Consider the following 22726-nt stretch of genomic DNA (forward strand, 5'->3'; position numbering starts at 1 on the left):
ATATCATCGTAATGTATTTAAAATTAAATAGAATAAGTGTAAATTTAAAACAGTGGCATCGCTAATTTTGAGTCCAAAACTTTGATGTAATAAGCCCCTATTAAATCCAATATCATCACCACCATGAGTGTTTCGTTTAAAATCACCATTATCAATTCATTTGCCTTGACCTGAGGAGCATTGTAGCTTGAAACTAGCTCTTCCTGCGCCATCTTGGGTGTGTTTGTGGTTGGTTCTTTTTGGGGTATGTTCCGTGTTTGGTTTAGTCAGTTCTCGTAGGTTGCTTTGGAAGTTGTATTCGTAGATAGTCTCCTCAAAGATCTTGTTATCGCCCCGTGTAAGGGTCTAAGTCAAATGTGTTAACACCTTTTACTCTTCAGTTCGATTTTTTTCTGGTTTTACATACGTATATGTGATTCTTAAATTATTCTCGCCGAAAGTACGTGGTGATAATTGGGGTTCAGTTTTCTGGCAATGTACACTGTAATTTCCATTAGCAAGTATTTTTTAAGTTTTTTTCACTAACTGCAGTATGGGTGGTGAATTCACAATTTCAGGGTCCAACATTCTTTTCACTTTTTTTCTGAACAATGTTTCATCTGGGTCGTAGCTCATTTCTTTTGTCTAGAATTATCGTCTACCTTATCCTAAGGAAATAACTCGTAGACTGTTTCGAAATGCAGTTCGCTTTAGCCCCACTATTCAATCATTGGACTTGAAGCACGATCCTGATTAGATCATTATAGTTTCTTGTACAATTTTTCCCACAGTATGAGTTGTAATGCCACCATGACATAGTAGCAATCAAACTTCGAGGCCACTTTTGGTTGCTTTCTACCGAGTTGTGACACTTTCCTTACTATGGATAATAAATGGATTTTTTTATTCATTTCGCATAGATTTTAGATCTGGAATGTTAACACCAAGGTCAAGCCATGTTACCGATTTTTTCTATGAGAATACTTCATATTTGAGAAACGAAAAGGTGTGCCTTCTTCCGGAATCTCGTATTTTGGGCCTCGCACTATTTTAGGAGGGTATCCATGTGTCACCTTTAGTAGAAGACAAACCGTTGGTGGATACAGTCGAGGGTGTTGGAGCAGTTTATGACTTTTTCAGGAACACAGTAAAACGCCAGCGTAAGTGAATTGCAATGGCTGCGCATTGTCTGATTTGATCTGTTAACTATATCATGTTTTTTTCCCCACATTAGCTAGCGATCAGTTTATCGGGTGGCACGACTCACCGTCATCGCCATACGAATGGATGACTTATGAAGAAGTAGGCAGACAAATATGCTTCTGTCTGAATCATAAAGTTATTTCCCACTACATTGTGGATTTTTTGTGCATGTTTGCAGGTTAACGAGAAGGTAGAGGCCTGTGGGTCGGGTCTCCTTCAATTTGAAGAACTAACAGGGAACTCGTTGAAATGCGTTGGTGTATATGCGATCAACTGCCCTGGGGTGGGTTTATTTAAGCTATCTAAATATCACTGGGTTGACATACTTCATTCCTACGTTCTTCCATTCTTATTTTCAATGTTTCAAAATTGCCTCCTGTGATTGCACTTACGCATCCTAAAACACCTCGATTGACTATCAAGTGCTAACCCTCTGGAACTCTTTAGTGTGTTTATTTCGTTTGCCATCCTACTTGCGTTTTACGCTCAATATAGCAGCAATTCCCATTAGAAAAGGACGCTCTTCCCTTGTTGCTACAACTTGTTTCTTTCATTGCTGCCAAAAAAATCTTTTGTTAAAATGGTCCATTTTTGCTTCGGAACTGTAACAATACGGAATAGTAATGTTTGCAAATAAATTTTACTTCATTAATTTCCAAGATGATGGTTTTAGGCACGTGGTCGAAAAAAAGAAATCGCCAAAATATCGAAGTGGGAAGGAACAATCAAAATCCGAACTCCCATTTGTTCTTAGTCTAGGGTTAAGTTGATAGGTCTCCAAAAAGCTGACCATTGAGACCTTATTTTCTGGTCAAACTGGTTGACGGAAACTCAGCATGCGAATTTACTATCACAGACGGAGTTTCAATCAACCCCCACAGACCATCTTCATAACCCACAAATACCAGTTGCAAACTTGTTCAACTCCCATGATAAATTACATTGCAATGGAGGTATCAAATCATAATGAAATCCTTGTCGAGTCGCGCAAGGAGGTGTCTCAATACACTGTCGTGATTTTGTTTTTGCTCGGCATGCATTTTGAAAGAAAGCACCTGATCCCAGCGACAAGCGTAGAGTGCACACAAAATATCCTTTCAAGAATCATGCGTCAACCGTGATATTTCGCTCTTTATCAAACAAACAAGTTCTGATAGGCTTTTAGGATAAAAACAGTTTCAACAAATTGGATATTTTCAAGTATACGAGATTCCCTTTTCTCATTGGTTTAAAACAATTTCGGCTTGTCGAGTAGTTACTACTGAATTAGGTGGGGGGCAAATGTGTAATAATCTCAGTGTTGTTCGCCTCCATTGTTTACAGGACGTATAGGGTGTAAATGCCAACCTGCTTACGTAGTGATTTCTTAGATGTTTGTGACTGTGACCTCATAAATTGCTTCTAAATTCTAAATGTGTATTTCCATTTCAGTGGCTCATTACTGAGCTTGGTTGCTGGGCCTATGGGCTGGTTGTGGTGCCTCTTTACGACACCCTCGGGCAAGAGGCTATGAAACACATTTGTAATGAAGGTAGAGTTTTTCTCACAACCTTCCCTGCCTGTTAGCACGAAATGCCTAGAATTTCCTGGGATTTGATTTCGTTACTTGCACCGTTTCTCTGCGCTAACTTTATATTCAAACGTCTATTCGATAGAGCTCCTTTAGACGTTTCTATAAGTTGGGACCTTGGTGTGCTATTTTCTTAGGACAAAAAGACAGCGATTGGCGTTCTCTTTTTACTAGCCGAGCTCTCAGTGGTAGTTTGTGACACGCCAGAGCGGGCAAAGAAGTTGATCGATGCGAGCTGCTCCACGCCCTGTCTCAAGTACATCGTTGTCCTCTCTTCCAAAGAGGAGCTTGAAAATTTGCGCTCTGCAGCCGGAAGCAACATTGGAGTGATCACTTTTAACGAACTGCTGGTTAGCTCCCCCTCTAAATCTTCACTATGTCAACTAATATTCTGCTGTGGTTTCAACTGTTGGTTTTAGGATCCCTGAACTAGGGACCATTACGACTTATTCTTGCTCATTTTAGGCAAGAGGAAGCGTTCATCGTCAGAAACCATGCGTAAGTATATTTCAACATCTGAGTGGTGTGTTATGAACCCTTTGTTTGGATTTGTTATGTTTCAGCCTTTAGACGGAGATGGGCTCATTACAATCTGCTACACTAGCGGCACAACAGGTAGGTGTTTTGTTATGATATGCGTACTTTTGCTAGAGTGTGGACACTGTCATTATTATCGCATTCTTGACCAATAATTGTTATGCTTAGATAATTTGCTGATTTGTTTCGCTTTTCGACGGAGTTAACCTGGATGATTGAGCTTTGCATCCTTCATCATTTTGCTAGCTTCAAACGCACTATAAGGCCTACCTGATTTGGTCTAAGCTGTCTTGTACCTTGTGTAATATATCGAATGCCAAAAGCTTATCTTTCATGACCACTAGTCCTATTAGTTGACTGGAGTTCTGTTCGTCACCAGCAAATAAGATGCGAGTCGCTTTTGGTTTGCAGGAACTCCGAAGGGTGCCATGATTCGCAATAGAAATCTCATCGCCGTTATTGCCGCGACGCAACGGGTTCTGGGGAAAGTAAGTTCGAAACTACTTCATCATTCGGTATTCTATTCAGTACCGACTCTATTTGGACTCTTAAAGTAAGTGATATGTTCTAAAGACCGTACCTTTTTGAGTCGTTTGAAATCAAATGAAGATGTTCATGCCCTCCACACTTCGTTGAAACATCATTTGAATCGATACTACAGTGTTTATGGGCGATTTCAATTAGGGCCGCCATACGAATGTAGCACGTTTGGAAATCAGCGCAGTACTGTTTTTTGTGTTTTGGCTACCACATTTGCCTACAACTGGTACTCTGTTAGACTACAGTAACTGGAAGAATAAATTAATTCTTTTTTTGAAGTGTAATGATTCGACCTGCTTGTTTAGGACAATGGAATGCGAAATCAAAAGTCAATCATCGTGAGACGGTCTTTCGATTTAGTGGGATTAGCTTATAGTTGTGCAATCTCCAACTAACTCCTTCATCTGCATTGCTGTGGAGTGAATAGTGTGCAAGTTTTTAACTAAATGTTTGCAAGGAGCGTTTGAATACCAGACGTGACATCTAGGTTTGTAAGCTTGGCTGATAGTACACACTAAAGCACATATTTTTGCTACTTTTAAATGCTTCCTAATGATTATGTAAAGTGCTTACGCTTCACCTATTCTCCGGCTTTTTGTTATAAACTGGTGTTCATGTGCGTGAGTTTGGATCTTGTCTGGATTCCAGCTGGCAACTTAAAAGGTGACACCGGGACAGCGAAGTCCAATGTTGATAATGTGAGCAGCACAAGGAGTGTGGTGTGTACATGCATGCCTGCTGGAGTGCTGGAGACACAGGGTAGTTCGTTTTCTTAAAGCTACTTTGTCGGAGCTCTAACAAACGTTAAGATGTCGGAATACGTATAGCATTGCATACTAATTGTAATGTCGGGTCAAAGATTTTGTCCCTGTGCAACCCCCCCATACTGCTTTATTGCATTCGTATTCTCCACTGTCTCTTCGGTGATCTGTTTGGTAGGTTTCTCACATCCACCTTTTCATAAGATGGCCTGAAGTTCTGTAATAAATCTACCCTTGTGAACGGGGTCAGCTTGAGCATTTGGTGAACTAGACTTTCGTAGAAGATCTGAGGTAAATGCCAAAAAATATGAGCCGAATATTCAATAGGTGTTTACGTTTGGTCAGTTTTATGGTTGGATGCCTTAGCGCGCTGCAGAAGTTGTCCTCAGCATTAGTCACTATGCCGAAAGCAAGTGTGTACCGGATGGAGATGCGAATCTGCGTGCTAGCGCGATGCTGACCCAGCAGTACACTTTGAGTTGAACTAAGAGGGAGACGGTATTTAACTTCGACGAGTACGCTACTCTGTCATTTGTCTTCCATTTATATTGTTCCTGGTATAAATGCGCTATTTGTTCCAATTTCATTTTTAGCTTATCACAAAGGATGACACCATCCTATCGTTCTTGCCTCTGGCGCACATCTACGAACAGTACTGTGAGGTAAGCCAGTGACAACTCATAATTGTGTTCTCCCAATGATTGCATCCTTTTCAGAGCGTTGGCGTATCTACCCGCCAAGTAGAGGTTGTCTCCAGTGCATTGGCAGTTCTTCCTAGGCTATCGATTCATTGTCGGACATTAAATCTTCCTTTCTGTTGCCCTTTTTGGTCCAGGATGGGCTGACCATCAGGTGATGGACGAATAGTGGGCGGGAGCTGAATCATGTGTTGTATGGTGCGCAACCCTAAACATGCAGGTTGATGCTATCTGCACGTGTTGATTCCAGTCAAAACCCTAGGTCATTGCGTCAGAGTTTTAGCGTACAGGCAGGGCTTGACACAGCTCTGTCGCAAACCAAATTTCATTTGTCAACGACATCTGTTCCCCTTTTCTACTGCTGAATCCTCTCGTTCATAATGTGGAAAATCGCCAACCACACCCTCCGGTTTAGTAAGATATACGATGTGGATACAAACTTGGTGTGCTAACAATGGTTTCCATAGGATTCCCTTCATTCCAATATTAAGCCTGTCCACTGAATTTAACCTTCTCTTCCAAGATTTTTGTGATTCACTTTAAAAACTTGTTCGGAAGTGACAATCCTACAATACGTGCAAAACCCGTCATTCGCCGTGAAATTCTTTCCTATAGTGATGTTTTGATAAATCACAAGTTGATTTAGTCAATTACGTAGTTAACTTAAATGAGGCTTCAAAAACGCCGTCAGAGTCCAAAGGTGGGTGAGGTTGCACGATTTTCTAGAATATGAAGCCTCTGCCTGAACCGGATTAGTCATTGGAGGCTTTCCAGAAGATGGGTCACCTATTTAAAAATCCACTCACCAAAACTGGTTTGGAAATTTTAAGAGGCTTCTCCAACGCTTATTCTGTTTGACCCCAATAGCGTAGTGCATGTACCAAGATTGTGACACTAATCAAGCGTTCCGATTTTTTACCGGAACAAATCTTTACTGAAAGGGTGCCATCTTCTCTACTACTATTTTTTGCACTTGCTCAAGTCTCTACAAGCCATCGTTTTTCCCAAGTGTAGCATGTCCGTTCGTTGTCCGGTTATTTGGAAACGAGTGCATTAACTGCATCTTGGGTGGGAGCATACGAACAAACGCGTCCACTTGGCAAACGGCGTTTAGCCGACTCGTCACCAATGGGAAGGGCGCAGACCACCAGAGTTACGGAAGCGGGGCTCACGCTCTAATTAGTGGGGTGTTAGGAAGATGAAGTCAAAGGGAACACCCCTTTAATTGAAATTCATTTCATCGATGGCATTGTTCTGTCTCAATTGTGCCTATTTAAAATTAGCTCTATTTACTAGGTTGTACGCTTCCAAAATGCCTCAGTTCTGGAGTAGTGATGAAATTGTCATTCTTTGGACTTTAAATGCAAGCTTTACCTGTAGAAAAGCCCAACGATGGGCGACAACTAATATCCCAAAAAAGGGTTTTTTCCTTTCCAAACCGTACATTTCAACCTTCCATGTGGACAGAAGAATTAGAATGCATGTTATTTTTGTGGTAGAGTCTTTGCGTACTGCAGTGCCAGTTTATATAGTTAGTAGTTTGAAGTAATAGTTTTTCGCATTGCTTTAGCAAGCTTCGGCATCATAGGTATCCTTTCTCCAGTGGTCCACTGGTGAATACTTCTACGGATGTCTTTCATTTTCAAACCTCCATACACGTTCCCATTCTGGTGTATGCCTGGGCCAATTTGTTTTATTTAGGAGATCATTCCCTCCGATGTATCCACTATTTCCGAACGCTTGGTGATCTTGGCGAGAATACTCAAGGAAACTAGGTAGTGAGCTCAGTGGTTAAGTGAGGGTTACAGTCGTTTTCACGTTGTTGGATTCACGAAGCACGGTCTTGTATTAACGTTTCCCTTACTGATGCTAGGTTTATCTCATGTACGTCGGTGCGCGAATCGGCTTCTATTCAGGGAATATTACAACCGTTAGTGAGGACATGCGGATTCTTCGCCCGACTATCTTTACAAGCGTACCTCGCCTCCTCTGTCGAATCTACGACAACGTCTACGAACGTGTCTGCAAGTCCACATTTAAGCAATTTCTGCTCAAGTTTGCTCTCAAGGAAAAGTGCCACAAAGTTGACAAGTAGGTTTTATCAAGCAATTTTTTATAAACCGATATTCCCTTTCCATACTGACTGACTGTATGAAGATTACGTCATTAAAATTAATGTAAGATCACCACCTTTATGTCGCCAATTGATGCAATCTGCTCTTTTATAAGTACCTTTTTACCTGAAACGTGCTTACTTTTCACAATTTATCCGACAACTGTGCGACTGAATCATGGTGTTTGCTTACTAATAGCCCCAACTCAGCTAAACCATTTGGGTGTATCACTACCCATAAGCTATATACTTGCCAAGTGCTATATTAGATTGTAAGGCCTAATTCAAATGACCATAAAGCAGCTGTGGGAGGTTCGCCTGGGCATCCTCTTTTACTTGCACATCAATAATGGACCAGCCATTACTCCCACAAGGTCCCAACTTGCCTGAAGGAATAGATGTCGTTGTCTTCATTTTAGGCGCTTAATTATGCTCTATCCCGGAGGTGGCTGTTCGCCTTTTAGATGTCATAGCAACCATTGTTGTGCCAAGGTACTTTACCTGAATAACAGACTATTGGCTTTGTTTACGTGGTTTTCAGACTAATGTACGCGTTTCTACTGCTGGCGTGTTCATTTGTTGCCATGCCACTACTGTTTGATGAACATATCTTCACTACCATCTGATTATTTCAAAGTGCTACTTATTGAGGGAAAAGTCTTGTTAAATATTACATGGAAAAGTTGCCCTTACTCTAGCTTAATTTTCCCATGAAAATCCGTTGTTGAATGCGTCGATGAAAGCTCAGTTATTTGGGCTTAGTCTGACTGGCCTATCGTATTCCGGAGGAGGCGGTGAAAGCTTAAAGAAGTGTGTCCTGGCAAAATACTGGAAATTTGAATTTGAGACCGGCGAGTTAAATGGGAAAGTGGAACATACACCTTCATAATCCAATGGCGTTTCTCTTACGTTTATTGTTGACTTCCACACACAGGCATAAGTAAATGAAAGAGGCATCACCTTATGTGTTTTGTCTTATCGCACCAATTTTTCCATGCAGACAAATTTACGACAAGAGTTTTTGGGACTCGACGGTATTTTCGAAGATTCTGCGTAACTTTGGAGGCCGTATTCGTCTCGTTCTGGTGACTGGCGCTCCTATTGCTCCCCCCGTTCTGCGTTTCACTCGGGCGGTTTTCTCGTGCCCGGTACGTGTCGCACAGTGTCTTAGTGTATTTGTGAGGTGGAATAACTCCCCATCTACATAGCTGTCGGGCTTTTCCTAAGTTACCATTCACTTTACCAGCTGGATGAATTTGTCGATGGAAGACGTTTGACGTTTAGATGAAGTTTTCGCGAAAAAATTCGTATTCTTCTTTACAGCTCACCAGCCTAAAGATCTTTGTAGCAGTGAATATTCCGGTAGCCTGTCCTAATGGTTACAATCACGAAGTCCTGCTCTGCAATTTTTCAATAAAATTAGGTCCTCGAGGGGTATGGTTGCACGGAGACTTGTGGTCCCGTGTCGTCATCGCTTGCTGGTGATCTGAACGGCAGTCACGTTGGAGCTCCCTGGCCATCTGTGGAAATCAAATTAACCGACGTGCCAGATATGGGCCTCCTTGCTGCAAGAGATAATAGAGGAGAGGTGCGTGCTACCTACTGAGATACAGTCAGTAGAACTATGTTTTGGCGAAACTAAGCTGAGGACTCGATTTTCAGATTTGTGTTCGAGGTGCCTCGTGCGTAAGCGGCTACTACAAGAACCCTGAGATGACCGCTAAGTTAATAGACGAAGATGGATGGCTGCACACTGGTGATGTGGGCACTTGGCAAGTAAGCCCTCAGTTACCCTTTTCCTTACTTAGATTTTCCTGGGCGGATTAAGTATACTTGAAGTTATCGTGGTGGGTAAATTCTTCCATATCAAAAGTTGTAAATCTTCAAAACTGCCTATGTTATCAGCGGACAGAGAATCTGTGCATTTTAGCCCATTGCTGACTGTTTTCTTAGGATTTGAAAATAACATTCTATTATTGGAAACAATGGGCAGATAAATGCCAAGTCCAACTTGACTGGGCAACTTAAGCAAAGCATCACACTAAGAAAGTATATAAGTTGTTTACATAAGGTAATTTTAAATACCAATTAATTAACTGTAACTTAATCGCAGCGTTTGAAATACCTCAAGTTGAAATTTTTATACACTGAAGGATGTTTATGTGCTGCATTTTTGTGGTTTTTAATAGTTGCCAAATTGATTAAGGATGTAAATGCTTAACCAGTGAATGTTGAAATCTCAAGTTGTGGTGAGCCACTTTTGCAGATACTTTTGAGATTCCTTTCTTATTTAGGAGGGTTGTCTGAAGGTGGTCGATCGTTGCAAGCACATTTTCAAACTTGCGCAGGGAGAGTACATTGCTCCGGAGAAACTGGAACTCGTTTATCAACGGAGTCCTCTAATCAACCAGATCTTTGTCGACGGCGACGCACACAGCACTTTTCCTGTTGCCTTGGTTGTCCCTGAGGTTGAACCACTTCTGAAGGCACTATCCAGCTATTCACCAAAAAGCCTTCGTGAACCCATCCTAGATGCTCAAAACAAACCATCATTGGAGGATATCTGTGCTGATCCTAGAGCCAAGAAGATAGTCATGGCTGATCTAAAGAGTCTTTCTGAAGCTGCAAACTTCATGGGATTCGAAAAGGTTATTCTCATCAATCCCCTATGACTAGATCATTCCTGTATCCTTCATTTTGCAGTATTCAGAATATTCTTACCTGGTGACCATGATGACTGCGAATTGAGCCTATCATATTCTCCTTTTTTACCATAGGTAAAGAATATCAAACTTATACCGGAGCCCTTCAGCATCGACAACTTAATGCTGACCCCGACACAGAAGGTAGCTCGACCTGCAGTTCGAAAACGGTACGCCGAGGAACTGGTCAACCTATATAAGGAACATCCAACGGCTCAATAGAATTCATCCATTCTCCCGTCTGGGATCATGGTTCACTTCAAAGAGCAACAAAGTTACCCTCAGCACCACTTTGCTCCTTTCCTCCCTTCCCCTACTCAGACTGCTCCCCAATAATGTTTACCCCAGGAGATGGTTGAAACTATTCATGTAATTGAATTTTAATGCTCAACTCTTTTAACGAAATGTATTGAAGTGACTGACAGATCTTTTTTTATTTTTACGAATGAATGCTTGACCCCATAATGTGAAATACAACCTACTTAAACTCGGATTGCGATAAAATGCTTAATTGCCTCCCACGTACCAAGCAATGGAGGTCTCCTTAGGTAATTTTTTGCACTGCTATGTTTGCTACGGCCTTGAGATTGGTGTAGTACTACCAAATGAGCCCTGGCAATTTGGGCTTGTCAGTAAAACTCCAAACCATGTAATTCACTAGGGTTGTTTAGTCACCTCTTTTTAATTTATACTTGAGATTCGTGATTAAGTTCGCGTCCTTGAGTATACACTAGCGGTTAACACAACATTCAGTGGTAGTCATGGTTAAGCCCACGCTAAGTTGATGAACAGCGGATGGTTAGTCTTAACAATCCAAGTCTATGGTCGCACAGCCGTTACGATGTCCATGGTGGGCAAGCGGGTGCGCCTGCACCCTCAAAGTCTGGTGCTTTTACCCTAGGTACGCCAAGTCGGAGATTTGTTCTAGAGCGTGCGTACTTTTAGTAGGCGATTCATGACGATTTGTAGACGCTTTTCTTCGACACGAGGGAGGAACAAGCATAATATTTTCCACCGTAGTGTCCTCTTACTAGACGAACAAGGATTTCTTTTGAAGACGAAATTCGATTAATTTTGTTGAGTCGTTACAAAGTTTTCTGGATTGCTTTGACGATAAAACTCCTGCACGACTTCCACTGGCTTGATTGGAGAGGCTGATGAATCAAATCATTAGTCCTCTGCTTGGCATAAAATGTTTATAATAATTCAAAGTTTTGTCAAATTTTTACTTCTATTCGCTTACTTATGTGGTACTCGAGGTTGAGTTTGAATTTCAGTGTATCCAAGAAGCAGGTTTTGTGCAAAAGAGTAAACTTTGGCTCTGCATTATGTTACCCTGTCCCTTTTGCTGGCAGGTAAACAGTCTCTCGTCTAGTTTCAGCTGGTCTTCGAGAAGCCTGGGATTAAAGATGGGGCTAAACTATCTGAACAAATGTCCTCTCTCTGGTGCTGAAGGTGAGTACATTACTGAAAAACCCAGGGTAGCAATACCTAGTGATTCAGCATTAAACACCCCAGGTTAACAGTAAACGATCCATCGGCTGCATAAATAATGTTCCATGGTACCACTGATCACAATTGTTCATAAATCCGAAGTCCACGATAACGAACGTCATGGCAGGCATTTTGCCGACCCTTTGCTTAACGGAGTGAGACTGCTTTGAGTTTGCAAATAAATAACTACCTTTATCACCTCTTGTTATACTGATTTTGCCAAGAAGTAATGCTAAATTGCTCCATGATCCAATGGTTATAAACAGTTTCCAAAATTACGACAAATTGGAATAATTTTAGATTGAGTTGTTTATCTATTTACACTCATTCTAATAGGTAGATTTAGGCTGGAAACATACTGTTATAAGCCAAAAAAGGACCTGGGGATTTGTTTTGGAATCGTTCAAGAGGAGAGAATGGCGCTGAAAATCCATTAAACTACGCCTACTTTTAAAAAAAAAAGTGACAACAACCACTTAAAGAAACTAAAGTGCCGCGTAGAACATGAAATTATTTGGGGATTCTCTTAACAGAGTAAACGAAAGCGATTTTTCGTCAGCCCATACCATCTTGAATTCGCTAAGACTGATGCATTATCTGTGGAATTTTCTGGGTCATATCAGGAAGCATCGACACAACAAATGTCCTTCATTGAATTATTTGACAAATAATCATTAGTTCCTGCGTCACTACTTCTAGAAATCGTGATTTACGGATCATTAATTGTAAGAGCAAATCGTTGTAATACTCACAGACCAATTGATAACCTATTATTGCTAATCGAGTACTTTTCAGTACAGTTTGAGAACCGGTAACTCTCAACAGCAAGTTCCATTTCGAACCCCCACACTACTACACGCGTTTATGTCTTAAAAGTTAGTAATACCGACGCGAGGAAGAGGGGGAGTAAAGATCAGACACTGTCGAATTTGTCATCGTGATCGTCAGATTCTGATGGGAATGAGCTGGAAAACATGCCCAAAATCGGTCGCTTCAGGCAGTCTCTTTAACCGAAGCTCAGTAAATTGATTTACTGGAAGTTCATTCAAAATTTCCTTCCAAAGCAGCTAACTTCAGGAAAGTAATCCCTATTCTCTTGCTAAATAGTCGTCAAAATGAACTCATAGCAGGTAAATTTAGTATCTGCGTCTACGTCATATATATATATATATTTCAGTAGTTTCAACTAATATAAAGGGTTACGAAATCAGAAACGTGCTGTGTTGAAAATTAGACCCAATTTGGCGGATAATGAAGCGGAAAAATGATTCTGTCTGCAGACCAGTAGGAATTGGCGTCTGTATTCATTAGCGATTTAGAAAAAAAAATTTTCTTGGGAGGCCTCCCCTCATTAAGAATCGTCAACAAAAGAATAACAAGACGACAAAATCGTGCCGTCTCATGTACATTAATGTTCATTACTTCACAGATGCCTCATAATTACATGAAAAGCTAAACACAGGCGGTTGTGTCCGAAAGCATTTCCGCGTTTTGTCAATTGTCGCAAGGATGTGTTGAAAAGCAAGTGCTAAACCATGGACCAAAATCTAAATTTTCGAGGGTAATTTTGATTAAAATAATATTGTTGTAGGATAAAGAAGTTTGAATGAGTATTCAGCAATGTAGGAGAGGAATCTAAAAAAGGCCAAACATAGGGGCAGAACACGGAGGACGAAGGATCTTGGTAAGGAACCAGTAGCGTGTAGAGGTAGGACCCATGACAGTTGCAAGTTTATTAGACAAGCAAAATCCACAAGTATCGGTAAAATGTTTTTGCTGCCGATTACTTGCGCTAAAATAAACGTATTTGCGTTTCGAAAATAGGACATTCGCTATTAAGCAAAAACCAGTAACTAAAGTCGGTGTAATCTGCCGAAATAGGAATTTAAAATCGTGACCACGGGTAATCGTCGATCCCGCTTCAACATAAGAGTCAGTTTAAACTAAAATGACTTATCATGATTTACTACCAGTGTGTTGAGTGAATGTTCTTGAATAAAGCGAGGATGTGATGTAAAATGCTGCGGCCATTTTATGGTGCACTGGGCAGCTTCATGCCTAATATATACATGCATACGACTGCAACTGGAAACCTGGACCAAATATGTATGCGAGGGACAATAAGCCCAACAGAAATTGTCTCACCTAACATCTGGCATAGGCTGAATAAAGGTTGATTCACTTACGATTGCACTACTTTAAGAATGCAACAATGCAAAGCATTTATCTGCCAAAAGAAGTGGCCGCAGCCCTAGAAAATATATCCGTTCCGATTTTTTGGAAATCTCAGTTTTTGTGGTGTTACTGAGCTTTCTAGCAGGACGCGCTCCCACTCGGTCTCATGACTGGTTGATGTAGCATACTGATGTGCAAATAATTAAAGTAAAACCGAAGTCAATACAATGGTATGGATTTGCGAGACTGAAACCGCCCTGAACTCGGAGAGTCCCATTGGCCGGTTAGTCACTACGTACAAATCGAGGTCTGTCACTAGATTGATCGGGTTAGGAAATGGACAGTCTCCAAGATCACACTTGAAAACATCAGTCCATAACAGAAACTCAAATAATATAGTGCAACTGCCTTTCGATACCAATCCTGGGATCTTTCTTGAGTAGTTATTTTGACTAACTAGGCTAATCATCGCTTATCAGGCTCAAGCAAACGGTACAACTTAGGGAAGTGATGGTGCGTTGCAGTGACTTTCACATTTGGATAGCATTAAGGAGCCCTGAAGCTTCGGCCTGACATTTAAAGACAAAATCTGAACGGAATAACGCTGTCGTGACATTCACAACCGAATTGCAGTTAATATCCGTTTCTTCAAATGTATCCATTAGTCACATGCTTACATGTATTTGCACTGGAATGTTACCGCACCCATAAGCCCAAGTTTTAATCTACCATGGTACCGCTTTGATACAGGCGCTGGAAAGAAAGGGAAATCCAGCTGACACGTCAATATTGGGAGAAGAGCAGGAGAAACTACACGTAAGACCGAAGAAACTCTCTACACAAACCAAGTTACAACAACGATGGCAAAGACATTTTCAGCAAAGGCAGAATAATATGGAACTGCTAAGGCGCAATCACAGCGCGTCTCGATAAAAATTTGCCGGTTTTAGTCGATAGTTTTAGTCGGCATACCTCAATCACGAAACCTACCACGTTACAAAGGTTCAAGGGCACTTATAGATAAAAAAATGGAGGCGAGCATCAGATATGTGATGCACAAAAAACGCTACTTCCCACATAATTAGACGATAGAAGAGCTGCAAGATTCATGCAGATTTATTTTTCTTCGTTAGCAGAAATAAAGACTCTCACACAAAAAATTATAAATTACTTACATACAGTATAGTTCGCGGCCTTGGCGCACAGCCGTAGGAAAGCATAAAGAGAAGAGAGGAGGGGGAGGGGGAAGAAAAGTGATGGAGACGAGAGGCCTTTGTGCACACGCGTACATACACAGACGGATGGATAGTGTAAGGGTGAGAGGAAGGGAGCAAGCGCGTCTGTCTACACGAGGTAGATGTCGTCGTAGTGGTCCTCGTGTCGGTGCTGGTGCTGCTGTGCGGACTGCATCTCGAGATCGGAGACGCCTTCACTGGCCTCGCTTTCCTGCGGAGGCGGTGGCACCACCGGCGTGAGTGGTGCCGGCGGGTGGAAAGGACTGAACCAGCGCCACGAGAAGGGCCGTCCGAACACGTTTGCCAACGTCTCCCTCTTTGATATACGCGGCCTCGGCGTCCCTTTATTGCGCTTCAAACTCTCCACAGCCTAACAAGAGGAATGAAGAAGCGGCATAGCTTTGGTAAATTAAATACGGACTTCCAGTACTCATACAACAAAATAAAGTGGGATGAGGTTGGAGAAGTGAAACCAGGCTGGGTACATAAAGCTGGTATTTGCAGTGCGGAAAGCAAGTAATCAGGTACGCCAAGAAGGCAAGTGTGCAAGACAACTAAGTGCTAATAGGGATAAAATAAGCTCAAATAAAAGAACCCAGTCATGTGTGTGTGCTAACTTTTAAATTTTCTGAAACTTATTTATTTAGCAAACTAGCAGTTTTAGCAACCGTGACCCAGACGTAGAATATAAACATGTAAAAACCCAAAGTGGAGCATGGGCGAACTATGTAAAGGTGTATTAAGCACGAGGATTTTCACAAGTTATTTCCCAAAGTGGTGACAACATAGTGTCATGACTGCCAAAGTAAATCGATCCTGCGAAGATTACATGTAAGATGCCCTGGAGATTATATTGAAGGGTTAGCAGAGGGCTGCTTGCTATCACAAATGCAAATGCTTCAGGCATTACGTAACCACCCAAAGTAGGGCATTTTCATAGTCTACTAAACAAAAGCTTAAAAGCACGTGGGCACAAAAAACCAGCAAGTTGCCAGAAAAGTGATTTATTAAGCAGGGTGCCAATTAAGACCGCATCACGAACAGTGATGTGACATCCATAAATGCTAAAATAGCAGTTTCTCGGGGAGAATCATGCACAGTTCTAGAGCTACCTAGAGTTAAAATTAATTTAAGGTGGTTTCGAAGCAGCGGGGACTATGAGCTGGTGAATGTAAAAGCCGATCTATGCAAACAAAATGAAATTAAAAATGTCAGATACTAAACCCTACAGCTAAGGTTGAGAACTAAACTGCAGTAATTTGTGCGCATTTTAATTGATTCTATCTTGAGCCCTAACTTGAAGTGTCGACATAAATAGAAGGCTGTAGCGAGCATCGTAAAATAAAGTAACAACTAAATGGCTTAACCTATTGCAGCGGCGTAAAGCTAGTGAATAATTTTATAACGGTTATTTAGAGCACGAAACTCCAGTGATAGACAAATGAGGCATAACACAAAGATCTATAAGAAAACATCGCGTAAATATAACTGCAACTAGTCAGCACTAACGAATGGTAGAACTAAAGAGCTGAGGTTCAGCATCCAATTAATACAGGAACATAGCAAAGGTACCACAGCGATAAATGAAGTTCATTTTAGGCACATAAGAAATCGCCTTAAAGAATTCCACAGGGGGCACCGACACAGGGTATCTAGGGAGGAAAACTCAAAGATGGTCCCATCCAGAGTGAGTTGAAAGTTGGCGGGAGCCTCAGACAACAGTAGAGAGGGGTGGAGAATGTTTATAAAACCTACAGTTTCGTCTTTGCAGATGGCACAGAGTTGAGTGCCCCCAATTGCGACGGTGAAGAGACCAAAGAGGACAGCCTCGAATCCCGCGCCGATGGCGAGCATGGTGGAGGGGAGGGAGGTAGAGGAGATATTGGTCGCACCAAACGACGAAATTAGGCGGTTCTTACAGGTTGCTGAATACATACATACAAGCACATACATGCACACATACAAGTGCACACACATTCGGGTCTCGTTATACACCACAACTGCATACGTACGTAAAGCCCTGCCAGAGCAGTAGTAATGGCGTGCTTGTCGGAGTAAGTGCTACATAACTTAAAATTATCACTACGATAACTCCAACATCTGTCGAGATGGTTACACACCTGTAATGACGATACTACGAGGTTATTCTTGATGATCATTGAAAGGTGCGGTGGTTCCAATGAGAGTATTCACTGAAGTGACCACAAAAGTTGCCTCTAGGGTAAAATTGATAGCAAAACAGACACCTAACACAGTGGAATCTAAAATGTTATTGTATCTTCTCATGTATCCAAAATACGAGAGAAAAAATCCAAGTCATGTACTAGGGCAATCGCATGTAAAAGTGCACCTGAACTACGCTTTTGCACATTAATAAAGACCCAATAGTATCATTATATTTAGCTTCGTCTGGCATGACTAGAGCTACTCAACTGCCTAATTCGTAACAGTCGAAAGTAAAACCAACCACCTCACAGGAATGTTAAACAGAGCTGTGCAGCAACAGAGAAAGGACAGGCACGCCAATAACAAGGCCTAGAGGTGAGTGCTACCTGCGACACTAATAACGGGTTTGGTACCCAGCCCAGAGCAGAGAGAGGTGAAAAAAAATGAGGTGGAGGCAAGGCAAAGGAGGGGGGAGGGTGGGGACAGGAAGAATGGCGAAAGGGGATGTGGTGGAGTGTGACTCACGGTTTCGTCCGAAATGATTGACGATACTTGAGAGCACGACATGACGCTAGTGAAGAGACCGAAGAAGGTAGCCTCGGAGATGAAGAATATGTTGTTGATAAGAGCTGCTGTGGCGCTGTAACTGCCTGGATATTCACACTCTACGATAGTTCAAATCACGACGAAGAAGAGAAGAAAAAAAATGAAACTAGGAAAGAAAATCTCAAGGGTTTTAGCAGCATTTTCGCCATGACTTGTCGCAGGGGATGAAGAATACGATATTCAGGTATCCTGAAAAGCGCCTCAACTCTCCTCTTCTGCCGTGTACAAATTTCCAAACATCGTTGAAAATCGCTCATTGCCAATCGAACAATAGGAGACGAGTCGAAAATTGAAATGCATTACCTCTTTAAAGACTCAGAAAAATACAGTGACTGAGCAGTGAGCAAAAGGGTAGGGATTATTCAGAGAGAGAGAGATGAAATTCAAATATTCGGGGAAGTGAATATTAGTATTCACCTTGATGAATCAGGAGGGGACAGTGTGGGTGTCTACTGGGCTGGGTTATTGGTGTTAGTTCTACTAGTGGTAGGAATTAAACAAAACCTATCTGCCAGTGTTAGGAATGCTAAACGCACTGATTTTATTATCTTTATGAAGCAAAAGGAAGAAATCAAGCACACTCAAAAGACTGAATAAATAATTACGTAAGCAGTGACGCATGCAAAATAAGAAATGCACTGCGCAGAAACAAAGTTGATAAATTTGTATGTATTTACATGTGCGAGCCAAGCGACTAAATACATCCAGCAAGAAATTGTAGTAGCGACTTTTTTGCTTTATCTGAAACTTTTGCTGTGTGCAGCTGTCCCTCCAGATTCGCTTCAACTTAAAAAGTGTGCTCTAAACAGCAAGCTTACCATTTGGCTTTGGGGTTATTTTAATACATTTGGTGAAATGCATATCTTTCTAGGGCTACAGGCATTACTATCATTAATGCATTCTATGAATAGACGGCGAAAAATCAGCCACTACCGCAAGATTTGACGAACTAATTCTTCGGTTCTTACTTTTTGCAAATAAAAACAAAATGCATAAAGACAGAATGTAACTTACTTCCGAATTCGGAGAAACAAGAGAAGAAAAAAGAGATGATCAGCGCTAATCCAGCGAGCGATTGTAGAAATATGTATAACTGAAATGATGAAGTGAAAAGACAAAAGCTCGCCATTTTGCCCTCTCGGAGGACGCCTTTGGCTAGCGTAACCCACATAAGGGATAGTTCATAATCTGAAATTAAGTTTCTCGGGTAGCCATAGGTAATGTTAACACTTGTAATTCAGTTCTAATTAGGCATTTGTTACTATCAATAGACAATCAGAAGCAGGACTGTGAGTTAATGGGTGATGCTGAACATTTATGGCACTGCAGCTCTGCGGAACCCGGAGTAAAAGTGGTATACTTGACGACTAAAGTATTATCAATTCCATTAGTGAAATTCAACTAGACCAACTGAGGAGGGTTAATTATAATGCAATTTTACACGATAGAACGATCGAAGAACTTACATTAAAAAGTACAAAGAATTTTTGGTTTCCCTCACCAACACAGTTATTCACCCAGGGGCAGTGGTGGTCCATTTTCCGAACACAACGGCGGCAGCAGCTGAAAAAAGAGAAGGATTAGAAGCGAACATCGCATTGTGCACTGCAAAGTTGCCTAACACCGTTACTTTCACTAAATCACATTTCACTTCCTCTAGACTTCATTTTAGTACCTCAACACAGTGACCAGAGGCTCAACAGTGAAATGGGTCGACACCAACTTCGCCAACGGAATAAAAGCTGCGGAAAAGTCTACCTGCAGTGATGCGCTCGGTCGGGTTTGATACAGAGGCACTTTGGACAGCGTACCAGGGGAGTATTTGAACCGGATGCGAGGTATATTCGCATGACAGCATCACGAGTAGCGTTGCCCAGACGCACCGTGCCCTGAAAGGAAGAGACAGTAAAGACATGGGGTTCAATTACAACCCACTTTGAAAAAAAAGGACTCGGGGAGGCCTCTCATTGAAGCATGTGAAAATATGTAGAATAAGTGTGTATAAGAAAAAAAAATGTATAATTAACTAGATCTATGGGAAACGATCAAGGATTACCTAAAAACCTTAAGCGAGGTGTTTAAAGAGTCAAAATCTTTGTAATTCACTTATAAAATCTGAATACTGCCCACCGCCTAGTAGTTCACAAGAAAAAGTGCACTAGAAGCTTTAAGAAAGTCCTGCAAAGTCCCTGACAGAACTGAAATTCTACTCACACTACATAAAATTGAAGTGAAAAAGACATTCTTCTCGAGCTGTAACAGATTTTATTGAATATAACACGTAACAAGGGCCTAAATACGAAAATTCACCGGAAATTCAATCCTTCACACATGAGTTCGTATAATAGTTGTCTGAAACTAAGATCTTTCAACTAACAGTTTGATACAATATTAATATCGTTGCGCCCTAGTGACAAAAAAGGCCAGGTAATGATTCTAAGTCAGTTCTTGGGGTTTCACTAACACAAAAAATCGTTTATGCTCTCATTCTTGGATGCATGTTTCTTGTCTGGGGTCGCGTACTTGGATGTTAAATGAACATTAAATCGAGTTAAAACATACTGGGTCGGTAAAAACAGCTTTGAGATGTGAGACAACGGCAAGGAGAGCGAATACGTGGTAGATAAAACCGAAGATCCAAGCGATTACAGCGGAGGGGAGTTGCGGCAAAATAATGCAGGCAACAACGAACTCGCCATAGGCAATGAGGAGCCAAGTAAAGACCATACAGACGCATCCAGCACAGTCACGCACAAACCAGACGACACCAAAAGGCAAGGGAAAGCCATTTTCAACATTCGCGGCCATCTTTTGTGGAGGTGGAGGGTAACGGAGACGACAGAGCCTCCTCCAGGGACTCAAGCAGTCACAGAGATCGCCGGGTGGTCGTCGCATGGTAAGGAGGTGTTGGGAGGCCTCCTCGTCCCACTTGTTGATGTCAACCTCTTTGTGACCACGGTAGCGAGACCCCGCTGTGATGACGGGAGGGAATGTCGACCCAGAGGCTGCGCTATCAGACTCACCGTTGGCATCCGCGAGGCGATCACTAGCGCCGTAATTGATCACGCCATGGTTACTGTTATTATTTGCCATAGCAGAGTCCTGAAGATGTGAAGATTCGCTTTTGCGGGATGATATCGAGCCCCCCTCAGCTAAGCGGACAAATGGAAACCGGTTCATTGTGTTCTAAAGTATAAGGTAAGGCAGTCAGGTGGATTTTACCTAACAGGTGATTGCGGAAGAGGGAGATGATATTACAGCACGTGGTGTCAAAGGCATCCAAGATATCATGTGATGTAAATAAATAAATGATGAAGAGTAAAGTGCTAAATTACCGTCTTTTATTACCTGAATTTTATCAATTGTTGTGCAGGAGCATGACAAAGTACGCGGATGTGGAATATAAGTGACTAGGAATAATGGGTTTGAAGATATGCGACCAAAGTTTATGCTGACAGCGTCTTACAGTGACCTTAGTTCGGTCGACAACAAAACAGATAAATCAAGTATATCAGCAAAATACTTAACCAATAAGATCAACGTCTTCTTGAGATTTAAAAAGGGAAAATAACATTCAATCATTCACCAGAACAGCTCTACCAAATGTTGAGATAGATTAAAGAGCCGGTGAAAACAGCACGCAAGGAAGTGAATATGCAAGCTACATTATGAAGTCAGCAAAAATTTTGCACAAAATTTCACATATAAATGCCACTTCACCTAAAGTGGAATGGATTAAAATCATGCCAATACGATAATCTGAGCGGATTTGGCTAAGTATTCTGGTCTAAGAGAGCAGGCCCCAAAAATGAAAACATTTAATATAGCATTCATAAATAAAATTCACCACTAGGAAACTTCAGCACCAAGTGAAAACACACCTCATAATAACAAAGAGACCTAGGTGATATCATTAATGTGTCAGGTTGGTAAATGGATTGATATAGGTCCCGACTCGAACATGCCTTTTATCAATACTGAGAGGAAAAATAAGGCCAGCTATGGAAGAAAATCACATTACACGCGCCGCAGAAAACAAGAGTTCGAACTCTGACAGAACCAACTCAGGAATACTTTTTTCTAGAGGACATCTTTTCAAATCCCGGCCATCTACGCATATACAGAATGTATCACGGTTTATCCATGAAGTTGATTGCCCCTAATTTATACATACACAACTTCCCAACAAGTAGCATTTCAGGCGAGGCAATGATAATCGTATGACAAACCACTAATGAAAAAAAGACCAGTCCTTTCATAACATATTCATGACGTAGCTGGAAAAACAAGTGAGTGCAAAGTGTGCGTGACGGAGAAATTCCCTCATAAATAACCCCAGTGACTAAAGGGACTAAAATCCAAGGTCGTTTTTACCTTTTTAGGAATGTTCAGAAGGGTGTTACACAGGATAATCAACTTGAAATTTCAAAAGCACGTAGGCCTTTTGAAAAGGATGAAGAATAGTACTGCGAACCAGGAGAGATTATACCCATTTAAAACTGCATAGAATTTTCAAGAACAAGGGGGATGTTTTTAAAAAGGCCGAGCACAAAAACGATCTTAGATAACAGGAAGCTGTTTTACGTAAAATGTATGAATAAACGGGAACAAATACAACCAAGGAAGTATTTAGGAGAAATCCAGGTGGAGCCATACCAGTCCTCGGATCACGCGCGTTAAAGCTACCAACCACGGTTAGGCTAGAGGGCATATTGCCAATCAATCATGTCACAGTAATCAGCTTGTTTCACGAAACCAAAAAAATCACCAATTTCCATACAATCACAAATCATAATCAAACACCGCATACCAATACTGATCTCAGGGACACACAAGGACCTGTGCTGAATAAATAAAAGCCTCAAAAACACCCGATTTAATAAAAAGTGCTTCGTGGGGAAAGGCTTACTAACATTATAGCAGATTATATATATCACTGCAAAACAA

General features: G+C 41.4%; 2 protein-coding genes across 2 annotated transcripts; one reads left to right on the forward strand and one right to left on the reverse strand. All coding sequences in view use genetic code 11, as the record gives it.

Annotated features, from left to right (window-relative positions):
* Positions 1–246: 246 nt before the first annotated feature.
* On the forward strand, positions 247–10325 carry EGR_04798 (Long-chain-fatty-acid--CoA ligase; the record flags this gene model as incomplete). Its single annotated transcript, XM_024494047.1, has 17 exons — positions 247–275; positions 907–985; positions 1034–1139; positions 1214–1281; positions 1361–1465; positions 2614–2713; positions 2927–3102; positions 3218–3250; positions 3316–3367; positions 3701–3777; positions 5184–5252; positions 7162–7379; positions 8402–8549; positions 8825–8989; positions 9064–9177; positions 9696–10049; positions 10179–10325. The coding sequence occupies 17 exons, from the start codon at positions 247–249 to the stop codon at positions 10323–10325; spliced, it is 2040 nt and encodes a 679-aa protein (XP_024351612.1).
* A 2185-nt stretch (positions 10326–12510) lies between these two features.
* On the reverse strand, positions 12511–22490 carry EGR_04799 (Palmitoyltransferase ZDHHC3; the record flags this gene model as incomplete). The annotated part of the gene is made up of 8 exons (XM_024494048.1): positions 12511–12601; positions 15121–15377; positions 16763–16932; positions 18794–18872; positions 19246–19342; positions 19538–19668; positions 20342–20931; positions 22436–22490. The coding sequence occupies 8 exons, from the start codon at positions 22488–22490 to the stop codon at positions 12511–12513; spliced, it is 1470 nt and encodes a 489-aa protein (XP_024351613.1).
* Between the last annotated feature and the right edge of the window lie 236 nt (positions 22491–22726).

Source organism: Echinococcus granulosus (genome assembly GCF_000524195.1).
Source record: "Echinococcus granulosus chromosome Unknown EG_S00031, whole genome shotgun sequence".
Classification (NCBI taxonomy): domain Eukaryota; kingdom Metazoa; phylum Platyhelminthes; class Cestoda; order Cyclophyllidea; family Taeniidae; genus Echinococcus; species Echinococcus granulosus.